Raw genomic sequence first — 18,031 nt, 5'->3', positions numbered from 1 at the left:
CCTGAGATCATGACCTGAGCTGAAGGCAGAGGCCTAACCCACTGAGCCACCCTGGTGCCCAGAATGTATTTTAAGTTGCAAGGGTGAGTGTAGCACACAAGCTCTGGAGTCAGTCACAACTTGGACGTTACTTAGGCAATCTGAGTTTCAGACTTCTTACTTAAAAAAAAATTGAATAATAGATGTATCTATTTCTTTGTTGTGAAGACTAAATGAGATGATAAATGCAGAATGGTAAGTTCAAAGCCAGGAACATAGAAAATGGACCAAAAAAGCTACCTCCTGTAACTTTTATTATTTCTACTACCTCTGTCAGTGAAAGGATATGCATTTCTCAAAACTTTTTGTTAACTCATGGATTCACTTGGCAATACCTTAACTCTCATTGACTCTTACTAAAAATGAGGGCATAAATAAGAAGTTAAGTCTACTAGGGAACATAAAACAAGGATGGAAGGGAACAGCATATGAGGTCCAAACTGTGCTAATTTAAAAGTCAAATTCAGAATGAGCCAAAAAATTGATAGGCATTCATAATAGCCTTTATTTCTATAAATCTGTTCAATAACCATGCCCTGTCAGTTCCATCTCCTAATCTGCTCTCAGATCCAACCAAGTAGTCTCTGGGTTTAAACTAACAACACCTCCCAACTGGTTTCTTGCATACTATTCTAGTCAGAGCGAACTTTAAAAAACAAAAACAAAAACAAAAAAACCAACTCCCCCCATTTAACACCCTACAGCCTACAGAATCAAGCCCAAACTTTCAACTAACGTTTCAGGTTCATGGGCTAACTTCTCCCTTCCATACCTTTATCTCCTTCTGTTTCCTGTCTATGGTCTGGCCTCCCGGGACAAAATGCAGGACCGAAGTTCCATTTTGCTACTAGCCTTCCTCATGGTACCCTCTCTGTTTATAATGTCTTCTCCCAGATTTTTGCTTGTCTTCCTCCTTGGAAATAAATGTTTAAGATCTCAGGTTAGCGTCATTTTCCCAGAAGCCTCTCCAGGCCCCCCGAGTGTGCTCCCATGACCCCTTCCACCTCACTTGTCATAGCTCTTACCACAACAGACCCTTTCCTCAAGCAGATCCTCCAAGTCTGTGATTTGCACCATTTGCTTCTTGCTCACACTCACTGCAGTTGTGCTTTTGCCCCACTCGTAGACTGTAAGATCTAGGCTACTTGGACCTGGGCCATTTTCTTACTCATCAAGACTGCTCAACTGCAACACTAAGAAAATAAAATGTTGAAAATGAAGCTCTTTGTAATATAATACAATACTCTTAGGACTAAATGAATAAAAGTTGTGCAAGACTCTCAGAGTGAAAACTTTCAGTCTTTATTGAATGACATTAAGAAAACATAAAATGGAGATATCAAATTTTAAGAAGAAAAAGACAGTATTATATATATGGCAGATCTCCCTAAACTCATCTATGGATTTGATGTAATTCTAATCAAAATACCAACACAGTGAATCAAAAAATTAGATAAGATTTTATAATAAGAGAAAAAGATCCAAATAGTTATGATAGATATGAAGAATAATGTAGGGGAGGAGGTAAGATTTATCCTATTAGATGTCAAGAGTTAATTTCTCATAGGCAATAATAATTAAAATAGTGTGGTATTGTCCTAAGGCTAGAGAAATTGGTAATGAAAAAGTCTGACAAGAGTAAGCATTAATAAGGGTGTGGTGCAATGGAAATTCTTATACCTCTTAGTGGGGACATCACTTTGGAAAACAATTTGGTATTGCAAATTCCACTCCAAGTTCTTTACTTAAAGGATCTTTTACTTGGGCCCCAGGGGTCTTGTAAAAGAATATTCATAGACAGAAGCAACTCTGTCCATAGAATAATAGGTACAGTGTAGAATATTCATGTATTTGTATTTTATCAATAAGAGTGAAAAACTATAGCTGAAAACCATAACATGGATGAATTTTAGAATAATTGTGAGTGGGAAAAAAAAGCAAATGGCTTGACAACAAAGAGTGTGAAAATATTTTTATAAAGCTCAAAAAGAACATGAGAAAACTATAAAAAAATTCAGGGTAAGATTTTCCCCTGGGAATGGGAGGGAATGAAGAATAGGGAAGAATATACAGGTAAGTTTGAGAGTTTGGATAACGTAGTTTATATTTTGGTGAAGAGTTCATGGGCTTCCATTTTTAAGAAATTCTTCAAGACTCTGGAACTGTGTAATTAAATCCATGTGTCATTGTTCCTTAACCTTATTTAGAAAACTATTCAAGCAAAGTAAATAAGCTGCCAAGATAAAGCTTTTGCCATCTCCAAAGCTACCCCTTTTCCAAAGCACCAACAGCCAAATGAATGTTCATGCAAACCAGGCTTGACATGACAGACCCTGACAAAGAAAGTATAACTATGAAAGAAACCCCCTCAGTAGAGATGTTGTTGTGTTTATAGCTAATCTGGCCATACTTCCACCTCTACATTCTCTGCATCACTGGTAGTAAAAAGAGCAACTGATGTTCTCAGATTAAATAAAACTTCTCCATAATTATCTGCTGTGGCTGGGCAAGGGCCAATTTTCCATGAATGTCCTTCAGCAACATAAAATATTAGTGAGCCAAGCTCTCTATCTTCTTTGAGCTTTACATATATTTTTCCATAAAAATTTTATATCCAAACACAGAGCATTATAACATACTTCTTAGTAAGTCACTTAAGTCATCAGGCTAGAAATCCATTGTTACTGCTTCCAGAATATCAGGAAGCCTCACAGAGGAGGACAAAGAGTTAGGCGCTCTATGGTTGACTTGATTTTTCCGTCCTGTTTTCCTTTTGTAGCCATAGGTTTTATTCCAGGTTCTGAATCCCACTTGCTACGCAAGCTCTTAACTTGAAATCTCTGAAGATATTTATAAGTCCTTCCTGTGGTAGATTATTTACAAATATGACTACAATAATTTTTCCCATCCCTGTATGCATACACCTTTGTAATGTGACTTCACCATACCTCCCCATCAAGAGCTGAAGCCTATTTCTCCATGCTTTGAATGTTGGCTGCTCTTGTGATAATCTGACCAATACAACATGTTAAAAGTGATATTGTGTGACTTCTGGACCTGGGCCTTCAGAAGTCTTTCATTTTTGTTCCTGTCATCTTGGATTGCTGTCCTAAAACCACCAGGGTAAAAAGACAAGGCTAGCCGACTAGGAGATGAGAGGCTCCATGGAATTGAGCCGAGTCTCCAGATCAGCTAGCCAGGAGTCAGAATCAGCCACCGGACATTTGAGTGAGCCCATTTTAAACCACCTGATCCCAAATGACTGTGCTCACATAAGCAAGGCCAGACAAGAACCACAGAACTGCCCAGCTGAGTCCAACCCAAACTATTGAGCCACAAAATTATGAATAAAGTGGTGGGTGTCTTTAGCCACTAACTTTTGGGAGTGGTTTATTACAAAGCAACAGATAACTGGTATACTTCCCTTATTTTTTTTTTTTTAATCTTTTATCCAAATGGGGTGTGGTGATGGTAGGGGGAGAGAGAGAATGAGAGAGAGAGAGAGAGAGAGAGAGAGAGAAAGCTTAGCCATGTTTACTATATAGCTCTTTCATCAGATTTTGAACACACAGAAAAATGTTTGATTCTGTGCTTGAGGGCACTGAAGAATAAAGGTAAACTGGATAATTCCAAGACCTGAATATTTCATTTAAAAAGAATCCCATAGCTAGAATCTTTTAGTATAGATTCTTTAATAATGAGACTTCTCAGGTAAATTCATTTTTCAGAAAGAATATGTTTCATTATATTTATACATTTCTTTCTTTCATTAGTAGACATTTCTTTTCTTACCTTAACAGTCTAACGTATTTTTTTCCTTCTACATGGCATTCAACGTTACTTAATTTGGAGTTAGGTTTTATATGCTTTCCTTTATGATTCTTTCAGAATTTATTTTTCTTTGTCCTGTTCTGTCATTCTCATCCCTGACATCTGCTGAGGATATGATAGTAGAACTAGATTGGTGACTAATGCAAGTATCCATATGGCTCTGACAACTCCTTTACCTCCAAGCTACCTTGCTGATGTTCTCCACAGTCCCCTCCGTTCTACCTTTTGTTTCTTTTTATCAAAAACTTCACTCTCCTCTCTGTTGCCATAAATACAGTCCATGCATGCTATGATATGGATATGAGAAACAACACCGCTAAGCAGCTTGGGCTATATTTGACAGATTAGAGATTGTTTTTTCTTATTTGGCTGTGTCAGGGCAGTGGTATATATTTCTCTTTGACACGAGTGACAGCTATTACTGTGCCAGCTGCGAATCCAGAGAATAAATGAATGTACAGAGGAAGCATGGGGCCTTCCAGTCTGACTCAACACAGCCTCCCTGAGCTCTGCTGTTCTGTAGCCTACTGAAAATGGAGTCTCAGAGAGCAGCAGCCTCCCTGAGCTCTGCTGTTCTGTAGCCTACTGAAAATGGAGTCTCAGAGAGCAGCAGCCGAGTCGGTGTCTCATGGGATGGGAAGAAAAACATGGTTGGGAGGGAGAGGAGAGGGGAGGGGAAAAGGAAGAGAGAAGGTGGAGATAAATAAGAGAAGAGAAGAAAAATATAGGGCTTTGTGGCTGATAAGAATTAACCAGGGGAATACTGGCAAGTACACTCTTGGCGCCTTTGCCTCCCTGCTACTGCCTGCCAAACTGAGTTGTTACTAAAACACACAAAGAGAAACAATAAAAGAATCAGTATTTCCCAGAAATGGAAGTAAGCAACATAATCAAGCAGAGTTTTGTAAATCTACTCAGTAGCTCCTTTTATTTGTTTTTTCTTGTATTTTCTTTTTAACATAATTGATATATACAAGAGAATATATAGAAAATATATGCAAGTTATATAAAACACCTGAAAATATGCTCCAATTCATGAGCTAGAATATTGCTAATAACTTTTCCTTCTATGTTTCTTTCCATCCCATTCTTTTCCCTCTTGCCAAGTAATTGCCACTTCCCTGAATTTTTGTTTTTAATTCCCCTCCTTACTACACAGACACATATATGCCTTCTCACCCACATGCATGCATGCTTAATACTTTTTAATCTTCATCACTTATGGGCATTATAAAAATGTTGTCATATTACATGCAGTCCTATGGGACATGATTTAATGATCTCACATTAAGTTTCTGAAATTCATCCACACTATCATAAGCAACTTGATTTCATCTTTTTTTTTAAATTGCTGGGTAATATCATGCTATGCAGGTTTATTTGCCCATTCTCTTTTTAGTGAAATACAGTTATTTCCAATTTTTTGCTATTGTGAACAATGCTGCTACAAATATTTTTATACATGTCTCCTAGTGCACATGTGCAAGTGGGTCCCTAAGGAAAATACTAAGAAACAGAGTTATAGACATACCAACATGAACAAAGTATAAAGAATATATTTATAAATTTATATACTCCTAGATATATATACTAGAATAAATTTATTAAAGTTAAAAAGTAATAATAGGTAATCCTGAAGAAGAGTGTCCTTTTTGCCTTATCCTGTAAGATACAAAGACTTACAATGTAACTATAGCAATTAAGACAGTGAGATATTAGTGCTGAGATGGATTATACACCAAACAAATAGAATTAAGGTCTAGAAACAGAAACCACAATACATAGTAAAAGAGGCATAGTAGATCCTGGGGAATGGCAGGACTAGACGATAAATGATGTTATCTATCTGAAGAAGAAAAATTGGTTGTCTATTTTGTATCGTATACAAAAAATCAGCTCCAGAAAATGAACCTACTGTAAAAGGCAAAACTCCAAAACACTTTAGAAGAAAACGTACTTCTGCCTCTGGGGTAAGAAAGATTTATTAAGCAAAACACAAAAATGCTAACCTTTATAAAAGAAAAAAATTATAAATTTGACTACATTAAATTTCGGAAATTCTGTTCAATAAAAGATATCAAGAACGAACTCAATGCAAAAGACACAAAGTGGGATAAAATATTTGCAACGTACTTGGAATATGGATTAACATATAAAGAAATATGCAAATAAATGAAATGTGAAACAGGTAAAGAAAAATGACAAATTAATGAAAATGTGACAAAACAATTTGCAGGAAAATGGAGAAAAGTTTTGAGCAGGCTTCATATGAAAATATAAACAATTTCTTTAAGAATCAGGGAAATACAAATGAAGACCACAATATAATTCCATTTCACACCTACTACATTGCCAGAAATTAAGAGGAAACTGGTACAATTGCTTTGGAAAATGATCTGGCCTTATTCTGTAAAAATGAACATTCATTTGTAGACCCTACCACCTGGCATTTCCACTCTTAGGTATGTATATGGGATGGCTACCAAGTCTAGGAACACAGACAAAACATAATAACTAGTTTATTGTTATTATATATTATAATACATGATAAAATAATAGCATGCATATTTCCAGCCTTTATGACCACCCTGAATGCAGCCTAGAGACTTCTTCAGTTCTAATTAAATACGGCAATATGTAAAATCCTTCCTGTCCCAACTATCCCTGCTCAGGCTCTTGAAAACACATACTAGTTCTTTGTGTCTGGAAACCGAAATTCCCTAGAAAATCTGACTACTTGTTGAAATCTATGCAGACCATCTCCCATGAAAAAATCCATGGAGAATCTAAGGAGGTTCACATCCTTATGCCTCCCCAATCTCTTTGTGTACCAACTCAGGGTCCATGTTTTCTGGGTTAAGAATTCTCTTCTGAGTCATTCTCTTTCTAGGGCTAGAATTTAAGGAGCTGAGGTGTGGTTTGGCCTCCATCTTGGAACTATACCTGTTCAGGTTTTGATTTTAGATGAACAAATGTGTTCCTTTTTCCAGGTATAGGAATCAGCATTTTGAGAATACTGACACTCACCATACTTGGTCCTGCTTAGGAACAGAGCAGTAGCAATTCCAGAACCAGTGCCAAGGGTACTTAAGCACAAAGGTATCCAGATCAGGAGGTATGATGATACGAGAAGGCAGGGCAAGAGCTTCCATGAGGCCCCTTCACTCGTATGTCTGATGGAAAGATAGGCCGAGTGTCAGGCTCAGTTTCCACTATGTCCATATAAGAAGCCTAATGGGAAAATCAATACTCCTGAGGAATGTTGAATAATATAAACAACCTCACATTTAAGAATCCTGGTTATCCAGAGCAGGCTACCCAGAGTGCAGCAATTCTAATCAAGTAAAATGAATTCATATCATCACTCCAACTACCTCCATTAGGAAAAGACAGGTACCCTTTCTACTTTGCAATTATATTTATAGCTCATTCTTAAATCTTCAGATTTTTAATAATTGTCAGCCATCATGATAAAATAAGAATGTGAAATAATTGAGGACATGGTTTGTCTGACATATATAGTTAATAATTGCAAAGCACTATTAAAACGTAAAGTGTCATATTAGGAAAAGGAGCAGGATAGGGAGAGTCTAAGATTGTGTGTTTTGAAGTGAGACTGGGTGTGCCATTGACTCCCACTCACTTATTGTGCAACCTTGGGCAAATCTCAACCTCAGCATCCTTCCATGTACAGTAAGGATAATAGTACCTACCTTACAGGGGTACTATGAGAATAAAATGAGACAATGTCTTTTAAAAGCATAGGCCAATATAAAAAGCAGGCTATTCTTAAAATTAGCACCCCATTCTTCATTATTGAGATCCATGTATCATTTTCCAAGTATTTTTGAAATTATGGTATTTGTTTTAATCCCTCACTAACAGAAAAACTAAAAGAATATAATCCTCAGTACTCTTAGAGAAGCATTTCTTGGAAGCTAATGAGTTCTAAGGACAAAATGTATGTGCTAACAGTAAGCATTAGGTAAGTTACCCTTGTGATGATACATCGGTATAACATACAAGGGTAGAGACATACAGCCAAAGATAAAGGAATATCTTCCAGAGATGGAGAAGATGTATAAAGAAATATTTTAAATATATGGGTTTTATTTCAAAAGAGATGTAGCTAAGATTTTTCTTAAGTGGCAAGTTGGGGAGGAGACTATAAAAGATGGATAAATTCTTTAAGAATATTAAAAAATTAAAATTAAAATTTTTCTAAAACGTCTCCGATTTTATTGCCAGAAATGATATTGCTAAACTTTGTTGTGAAATATAAAAGATGGTTTGCATCTGATTTCTGAAATGACATGAAGTTAATAAAACTTAATGCAGAATTCTTTTCATTCAAATAGACCCAGTGATCTCAATTCCTATAAAGCAACTGAGTCCAAATCTAAAGCCAACCTGTAGCTTGATTCAATCCAGTCCTTACCTAGAAAAGACCACAGCCCACTAGCTGTTTCCATTCATGCCCCGTTATTACTCTTCATAGCCTTTACTTCTCATAAATTCCTGTTGCCAGGCTTCATTGCTGTTTGTCAAGCTGATTCTCCATCATTTCAGTTTCCACACTCTCTAACACTGCTCTACAAAACCTGCTCTCCAGCTTTGAATCTGACGCAATATTCCCCATACCCACTATGACTAATGCACCTGATGGCTTGGAAAATCCAACTATATATTCCTCTCCACTAAATAGCTACTCAGAATCTACCTCCTCTATGAAATTATTCTCAGTACAATCTAGGACTGTCCTGAATCTCTTCTTCTGCCCATTTCATGCAAGTATATCTTCATAAACCCAGACATTCCTTTTTCCTCTTAAAAATGTGAATTCATTTTGAATGGGATTCCCAAATAAAAATCTTTCATATCTGTGAGAAATCCTATGGGGCTAATGAAGAAATATGTGGTAAGCAGTGAATATTTAACTGATTTATTCAATTTTATCTTTTTGTTTAATGTCTTACATTTTTTTATTTATTTTTCTTAAAGATTTTTATTTGTTTATTTGATAGACAGAGAGAGATCACAAGTAGGCAGAGAGGCAGGCAGAGAGAGAGGGGGAAGCAGGCTCCCCCGCTGAACAGAGAGCCCGATGTGGGGCTCGATCCCAGGACCCCGAGATCATGACACGAGCTGAAGGCAGAGGCTTAAACCACTGAGCCACCCAGGCGCCCCTACATTTTATTTTTTAGCAAGGATAAAAAATAGAAGTAAAGCACATTTTTGGCATCGAGAATTTGACTCTGGAGCCAAACTATTTAGTTACTAATGCCAGCTCTATTACTTACGCTGTGTTCTCTCTAAATTTCAGCTGTCTCAACTGTTAAATGAGGGTAATGATAGTATCTACTTAATAGGATTTCTTGAGAATTAAATTAAATAATCCAAGTACTTTTTAAGAGGGCATATTATATATCAAGCACTCAATGAATGTTTGTTGTGTTGTTCTTATTACTATTAATTTATCAGAAAAGCATAACCAGTCATTTTTTAAGGTTTGAGTGTGTGTTTGAATGACTCATACAATGAGGGTCACTAACTTGCGTAAATGTCAGTTTGGCTTGAATTCAAGTTTGTGCCTTTCCTTCCAAGGTTCTGAAATTATATCCAGAGATCAAAATAAAATAAATAAAAATAAAATATAATAAATATAATATATAATAAAATAAATAAAAACAAAATAAAAATAAATTCTTGTTTCCCATCACACAGCACCTGAAACTATTAGACTTGCCAATACTCTCTTTATTTTTGCCCATAGGCCGAGTGTGAAGTCATCCATAACCTCCAAGGGATTGAATACAATGGATACTCCAATTCCTGTCCCATTTGACTTCCTTGTGTTAGACACCATCTACCCTCCCTTTCCCTCTTCCTTTGACTTCCAGGCACATGTCCTGTTTATTTTCTTCCTGTATCTTGGGCCCAATACTTCTTAGTCCCTTGTGGTTATCTCTTCCCTTTCTTCAGGATTGTGCTGATGCCTATGTAACTTCCTTCTCACTCCATACACTTGCCTTCAATTAGGGCATTATCTCTCAGGATTTCAACATGTGGATGACTCCACCTCCATCTTTACTGCCACTGTCTCAGGCCAGGCCCTTACTGTTTCCAACCTAACTTATGGAAATTGCCTCTTAAATTGTCCCCTGGCTGCCATCTTTTCCCCACTTTAAAATCTCTCCTTTACACAACAACCAGAATGACCTTCCTGAAACATAAATCTGACCTTGTCACCACCAATCTAAAGCTCTTTAATGGTTTCCTTTACTTTGCTGGATAAGACCTTTAAATCTTAAAACTACCCATCCCTTCTGTACTTTAATGACCACATTAAGAAGGCACCCTACAGGTTTTCGTTGTTGAGATTATGCCAGTTCAAACAAAGCACATCATTCTAAAAGTTTTTCCAGGGCTATACTTTTTATTCAAATCACTTTCTATCAAACACTATTGACTGCAGCCTTAAAATCAGAAGAGGTCATCAACTCCAGTAAATGAATTTTACCAAATCTCCTGAATTGAATATTTTTTTGTTAAGTCAATTATACACAATTATACACACACACACACACACACACACTACATTGTCACTCTTTTTAAAAAATAGGTTATAGAATTCTCATGATGGTGAGAGCGTATTGTATAAATACATATACTTAAGTATACTTAAAATCAGTTAGACAAAAGAAACAGGGTAATAATGAAAACTGACTATCCCAAAATTTTACAGCATTGTCCACAAGTTTAGAATTTAGATCCATAATACATTTAGATCCTATTATAGAACTGCTAACCAGCAATATTTGCTAGAAACTGATGAACACTGTTCACACATCTCAGAGACTTCTGTCAATGTGTATGAACGAACAGTGGAGAGGAATGTATAGCAAATCCAAGAGAAATGGCTAAAGAAAGAGGGGATGATGGTGAGACCTGTTGAGTCAGGAGTCAAAGTCTGAATTACATCCTGACCATGGCCCTATTTCATACACACAGACACACACATGTACACACGTATACACACATGTACACACACACTTCTTAAGACAGCTAATTAGACTTTCAAAATATTACTTTCTTCATCTTTAGAATAAGGTGATTTAATCACACAAATCTCGAAGGCCCTTGCCAGCTTTGAAATTTGAATATTTAGTTACAGTATACCCACAGAATAGAACAGCTCTCCTCTAAACTATGTTTGAGAAGGATAAAATCCATGCTTGCCTCCTAGTCACAGTTTAAAGGCCTCTTAGGTATCCAGACTTAATGAGGCTCCTTAATCTATATCCCTGCAAGTCTCCACCTTCAAGTATTAAAATCGTTAGCTTCCTCACTGCCCTAACTATGCTGGACGTTTTCATATAACGTAGCCTAAGTAATTCTAGGCTTAAAGCAATAAAAATTTAACAGAGAATTCAACATAACTCAACCCCCTGCTTTCAGGTCCAAGTAATGATACTTTCTTAGTCTTCCAGTGACACGCACTAAATACTTCATAAGGAAAGAGCTGGATAAGTGGCTAGCATGTGTTTTTAGCTTCAGCTTCTTGCATTAGGGTTATAACAGCTGTATGCAGTAAAATTCAAGGGTAGAGTTAGCTGTATCAGACAATTTAAGACATCTACACCATCATAGTCATAGCAGTTGGACATATTTTCTTCAGTGGAGATTTAATGTACTAGATGGGATTATAAGTGAATTGGATTGGCTTCATCATTTTGTATCATATTTTGCTTTGTGAAGAGCCATAGGCTTGAGTCTATATAGTTAGACTTGGGGGCTTAAACATAACCAACAAAATATAATGAGAATAAAACAAGGCTTCATTCTATAGTGTATCAACTGAAAATCTATCCCAGCATTAAATAGCTCTGCTGATATGTGGAAATGTCTGTCTTAGACCGTCCTCTAAGACAGACTTTAGAGAGCAAACCCTTGACGTATAGCTACAATTGTACTCCTGTCAAATACAGGTAGGGTCCTGCAAAGTATATGAAAACAAGAATCCAGTTCCTTACCTGCATTATTAAGCAAAAAAAAGCCGGGGTGTGTGTGTGTCTGTGCAATGTGCTTCACATAACTCAAGCCAAATTATCCACATCCCCTAAATCAGAAGTCCAAACCTCACAGAGAAAATCTAGCAACCTAATTTCAGTTTGCTTTGATTTGAAGACATGTAAGCCTTGGAATTGAGTCAGAGAAATGTGTGAAGATGTGATATTCAGAAAAAGAAAGACAATTCACCCAGTCAATGTAAGTCCAGGAAGAGTGAGATTCCTCCCACATATCACTGGCCTCACAGCCACCTGGAACTTGAACTCTGAGCATCACTTACCCTATGACGATACAGGAGATGGCAGTTCCCAAGAAGGCATATGTTAAAATAGATCCTAAGTTTTGAAAAAAGTGTCTCTGGGGAGAAAAGAATATTTCATATAATACATCCATGTATTTTCTTAGTGTAACAGGAAATAAAAATAAAGGTATGCACTTTCACAGCCCCTCCCTCCCTTCACTGTTTAGGCAGATTTTGGTTTTGAGCCTCAGTCCCTGGCTTTATCGTACAAATAAGGTTGAACCAATTTATACTGCAAAAGACAGAGTTTTCTCAAAGAAATGGGGGAACAAATACATCCAGAAAAATGACAGGATAGAGATGAGAACATGACTGCCAGAACTGGCTGGACCTGAGAGAGTGAGCAAAGAACTGGGGTAATGTCCATGGAGGACTCTGGAATGATTAACAGAAGACAAAGATTTTAAGAAATTTTATTGTCAGTGGAACCCCTTCAGTATTTTAAAAAGAATACTCTAAAATATTTCAGTTGCCCTTTGACTTATTGAATCTCTGACTTATATTTCTTCTGAATGTAATGAAACAAAACCTGACCACCTACAACAATTTATTTTAACAAGTCTCACAAAATAATGGCTAGTATCAGGGCTAGAGATAAGGAAGGATGACCTGAATTAATCCAGCCTTCTAAGTCTTCTCAAATGCTGGCTTGGGAAAACTCCCTTCCAGTTCTGTAAGTGGGAGCTGAGTAGTTAGAACTGACAGCAAGAGGGAGCCTGGAGTACACAAGAAAATCAGGTCTGTACTGAACAAGCCACCTGGCTGCTGGAGCTGAGGGGCTAAAGGGGTGAGAGCCCCACGAGTCTGTAGGGTGGGGTGTGGTCAACAGAAATGCAACTCTACTCCCTCTGCATCTCAAAATTCAGACACACCAGAGCCTCCATCTGTAGTACAGGAGATGCTAGCACTTAAACTATTAAGAGAATGACTAATCTATGAAAAGTGCACATTCAGGCAGTACCTAAATAATGTCAGGCAAGAGCACAGAAGCTACAAAAGTGGACTTCCTTTCTGTGAATATCAACAGCTGAATATTAGCAAGACATGTTGAGTTTTCACCCTGATTGATAAACCCCACGTCTCTCCAATTAACAGCTAATTCTTTGGTTACAATCATCTAGAATAATATTGTCCAATGGAAATATAATGCTAGCCACATATGTCATTTAAGATTTTTCTAGTAGCCATATTAAAAGTAAAGTTTTTTAAAAAGCAAAAATGATTTTTGATAATGCATGTCTTATTTAACCCAATATATACAAAACATTATCATTTCTACATGAACTCAATAACAAACATAATGGAGATATTTTACATTCTTTTTAAATACTAAGTCTACTACATCCAATGCATATTTTACACTTAATGCACATCTTCATTCAAACTAGCCACATTTCAAGGGCTTAATGGCTGCATGTGGCTAATAATCAGTGTATTAGGTAGAGCAGATTCAGAAGAATTCTAAGTGTGTCAGAAATCTATCACTTAATCTATGATAATAATAACCTTTTGAATTAAATAAACCCATAAATAATTGTTTTTTCATTTGTGCTGGTACAATTCTCTACTGATAAAAGAAAGAAAATAATCACTGTATATTTACCTTCTTCAGGCTGTATCCTGCATGAAATATAATTGGTGGCAGTAAAACATTGAAGAAGATTTCTGGATCAAATGTCATCTGCCAGAAAAGATAAAAATGCCGTTAGGAAGATGCTCCTTTTGGTCACTAAAAAAAATGTGCTTTAAAAGTACAGCTACAGTCACTTCTGCTAAGTTTGTAGGAGGTATATTAACATGCTATTAAATTAGCACAGATGAAAATAAGAAAAGTGCAAACTTAGAAATTAACAAATGCAATAAAACTGTGGGACAATATTTTAAATGTGAAGCGTATTCATTCTATAGCTAATAACAATTCAATAAAACCCCTCTGGGCAAAGAGAACTCTTCACATTTATTTTGGTTAGTTGTCTATTTATCACATTTCAGATGTTTTCATTCTATTTTTTTCTGGTCCAAGAAATTTTCTGGCAGTGCCCAGACATTTTACCTTCTGACAAGAATATAGTTAAACTTTGCCCATATAAAATATTTTTTAAAATTTGGTTTTAGTTTTCCCTACTTTATCCCATTCAGGAGTTTGAAATCTTTTCCAGACTTTGTGAAAAATTTATTTGAAGGTGCAAATGGATTTTTCCAATATTTGTTTATTGGCTTTTACTTAGATGTTAAAGTTGGCCCAAAAAAGTTACTTGGTATGAAATATGGAGAGTCTTCTTTTTTAAAGATTTTATTTATTTACTGGACAGACGGAGATCACAAGTAGGCAGAGAGGCAGGCAGAGAGAGCGAGAGGAGGAAGCAGGCTCCCTGCAGAGCACAGAGCCTGATGTGGGGCTCGATCCCAGGACCCTGGGATCATGACCTGAGCCAAAGGCAGAGGCTTTAACTCACTGAACCACCCAGGCACCCAGCAATATGGAGATTCTCGAATCAAATATCCACTATTTACTGGGAAGTCTGAAATAAAACTCTTTTTTTTTTTTTTTTTTTTTAAATCTCTAAAATCTCACTGAGACTCATCCTCTTCCTTCTTTACGCGACTCCCCAGACACAAACACAATGTCATTTGTTATTCACCACTAGGGCCTTTTTACCATTATAGTATTCGACAAAATGTTTCAGATACATGGTTTCACAACTTTAGTATTTAGTTTTCCCTCCCTTCTTTGCCTAATTCTAACTCATCTCAGAAGCTACTCTTCTCTGAAAACCACTTCAATTTCCCCAGTTTCTTCTATGCTTTTTTAGCACTTTGGACTCTCCTTCTCCCTTTCTATAACAGCCCCTTTACATTACTCATGAAATACCTGGAAAGGGGTGGGTGCAGGTAAGAGTTACCTAATTCAGCCAGGTCTCTTCTCATAAACTCATCCATTGATGCTACAACTGCTTGTATCAATGCGCATTCAGATCGATCAACTAGAGCTCATCCATAGCTCTATGTCCCTGAGTTTCTTCATCTTTAGAACGAAGATACTTATGTGATACTTAATTCTAAGGTGGTTATAAAAATTAAATCAATTAATATTTGTAAAGCCCTTGTAGCACTGCCTAATATCTAATACGCACTTTTAAGTATTTATTAGTAAGGAAAATAAAATATTTCTCAAGTTATTCTATTTGAAGAAACTGCCCTAATGTTAGGAACCCTTGAAGGTTATGGCTATGTAAAATTTGGGCAAAGATACTACATTTCCTTCTAAGTTTGTTCTTTTTTCTAAGTTTATCTGATATACCATTATTGACCTATTTTTATGAGGTCTCTTTGAAAGTATATCAATTACATATTTGAAAGTTTTTAGCAAAGAGATATATTTCTGAGTGTTGCAGGAATAAAACAAGGCAGCTGTGATCATCTGGAAGAAAAATGTACAGTGGCACAAACATTTTGGACAGAAAATCCCTTGCCTCAGCAGTTTTTCTGCAAAAATCAGGTTAATCACTCAACCAGAACATTTCAATAATCAGAATGCCCCATTCCCTGCCTGCGGGTTAACTAATGTGCTATTGAATTATATTTTCTGGAGCAGCCAGATGAAACTGGCAGGCTGAGAATGGCGTGCAGCATACGAGGATTTATTTGTATATACAAAACAGATTTGTGTTCCTTTCAGACTTGCTATAAGCTTAGGAACTGCTAAATCAGAGTTCTGGGAGTAACTCCAAACCCAGACAATTTCTCAGAAATGGTTGGATCTGCTGCTGTACCAATCTCCAGATGGCGATTCCACATGTCATTTTCCTCAGATTTTGTGTTCAAATCATGGTCTTGGAGGTGGGACTATTTTTAAAGTCCAAACAATTAAAAATTTTCAATATAGTTTGAGGGGGAAAAATCTAAGATAAGAGAAAACAGAAAGCTAAAAATATTTCAGCTAAAAATGTTAATCCTTTAAGATACAGAATTTAGTGATGCCTGAGTGGCTCAGTTGGTTAGGCAACTGCCTTTGGCTGAGGTCATGATCCTGGAGTCCTAGGATCCAATCCTGCATCCAGCTCCCTGCTCAGCAGGGAATCTGCTTCTTCCTCTGATCCTCCCCTATCTCGTGCGCTCTCTCTCTCTCTCTCATTCTTTCTCTCTCCCAAATGAATAATAATAATTTTTTAAAAAGGTACAGAACTTAGAGACTAGCCTTGTCCAATAGATGGCCTGTGATGATAGAAATATACTATAATTGTACTATCCAGTATGGTAGCCACTAGGCACATGAGCTAGTAAGCAACTGCATTGCAGGCTAGTACAACTGAGGGTCTGGGTTTTTTATTTTCACATCTCCTGTGTGGTAGCTGGCAAGTGCAATTATCCCTATTTTCAAGAGACAGAGGAAAAATGAGTGGCATGCTCAGTGTTAATCAATGTGACAGATATTTCACTGAAAATTGAGTCTATATTCATAGGTAAACTAAATGTGTAGTTTCTGAGGAAACATTAGGCTAACATAACTACTTAGAACACGATGTAGGAATGTTTAAGAGGAGTTGGGACTCTGAAGTATATTTTGTTATTTTGGTAATTCCTGATTCCTTTGGAAAAGTAGAAGTGGTTAACACAATAATGTATTCAATAATTTTCAGTTTTTTTCATTAAAAATTTAGTAAGTCTCTTCTTTGCTACAAAGTACTTAAAGACATGTGATAGATACATTAAATTCATGAAGGCTATAACTAAAGAAAGGAAAGATAATGTGCAAGCACAGGCACTGGGCTAGGCTATAATTCAAAATTCTTTAGGACAGAGACACCATTCTGGGCTTGCTAACCTTGCAGGGAGGCTTGATGTTCAGGCAGCATATGAACTGGGTTTTGAAGGATGGATAGGAGCCTATCCATGGACCACCATAAAGAACATGATCCTTTGTCTGCCCTGGGGGCAGTGGGCCAATTCACCAAGCCACAGAGGATACTGGTAGCTTCTTGGAGTTTCAGCTATACTCAATAGCAAGTGATTTGAAACATTTTAAATATCCAAATAAATGCAGGCAAAGTAAAAAATCTCAAAAACCCTATAGGTGCTTTTACTATAAATAGACTTCAAAGAAAACTTGGCTGGCTCAGGGTCGACAGAGTTGGGACATACCTAGAAACAGTTCAAGAGTGTGTGTTTCCTTTCCTCTGCCCTAAGTTATGCTTTTGATAGGAGGTCACACACTTGGGAAACAGAAATAGACAATGTAGAGCTCCTAAGGGATAGGGGAGGAATTTAATGCAGATGATATTACCTAGACTATGAGCTCTCTCTGATCCTGTGGAGATGGATTTAAACTACACTCATTCAAACATGGAGTAAAGTAGAAGTATTTTATACAAGTAGGATTAAACAATAAAGTAGCCAGTGGGAATATAAATTTGTAGACCCTCTTAATAGGGTAATTTGGCAATAGGTATCCAAATGTCAAACGTCCATACCATTTGATTCAGCAATATCTCATCTGAGAATTTATCCTACAGATATGCTTGTATATGTATGGAATTACATAAGGACAAGAGATTCACTGCAGATGAAAGAATAAAAAAAGTTGGAGATGATTAAACCATGAATTGATTAAATAAATTACGTGTGATTCATACAGCTGAATACTATGTAACTTTTAAAAAGTCCAGGGGAGGGGCACCTGGGTGGCTCAGGGGGTTAAGCCTCTGCCTTTGGCTCAGGTCATGATCTCAGGGTCCTGGGATCGAGCCCCACATCGGGCTCTCTCCTCAGCAGGAAGCCTGCTTCCCCTAC

General features: G+C 36.8%; 1 protein-coding gene across 2 annotated transcripts in view; it reads right to left on the bottom strand.

The window, feature by feature from the left end:
* The window catches only part of SLC9A9 (solute carrier family 9 member A9), a 695,514-nt gene that overhangs the window by 494,627 nt on the left and 182,856 nt on the right, over window positions 1-18,031 (bottom strand). For both annotated transcript variants that reach the window (XM_059163846.1, XM_059163845.1), the window contains 2 exons: window positions 13,845-13,922; window positions 12,221-12,297 (listed from right to left, as the gene is read on the bottom strand). In XM_059163846.1, the coding sequence (XP_059019829.1) occupies window positions 12,221-12,297; window positions 13,845-13,922 (155 nt within the window). The remainder of the gene's footprint in view (window positions 1-12,220; window positions 12,298-13,844; window positions 13,923-18,031) is intronic.

The sequence above is a fragment of the Mustela lutreola genome, chromosome 2 (assembly GCF_030435805.1).
Source record: "Mustela lutreola isolate mMusLut2 chromosome 2, mMusLut2.pri, whole genome shotgun sequence".
In the NCBI taxonomy this organism is placed as follows: domain Eukaryota; kingdom Metazoa; phylum Chordata; class Mammalia; order Carnivora; family Mustelidae; genus Mustela; species Mustela lutreola.
Note: the sequence above shows the minus strand (reverse complement) of the source record. Positions and strands in the feature narration are given on the sequence as shown.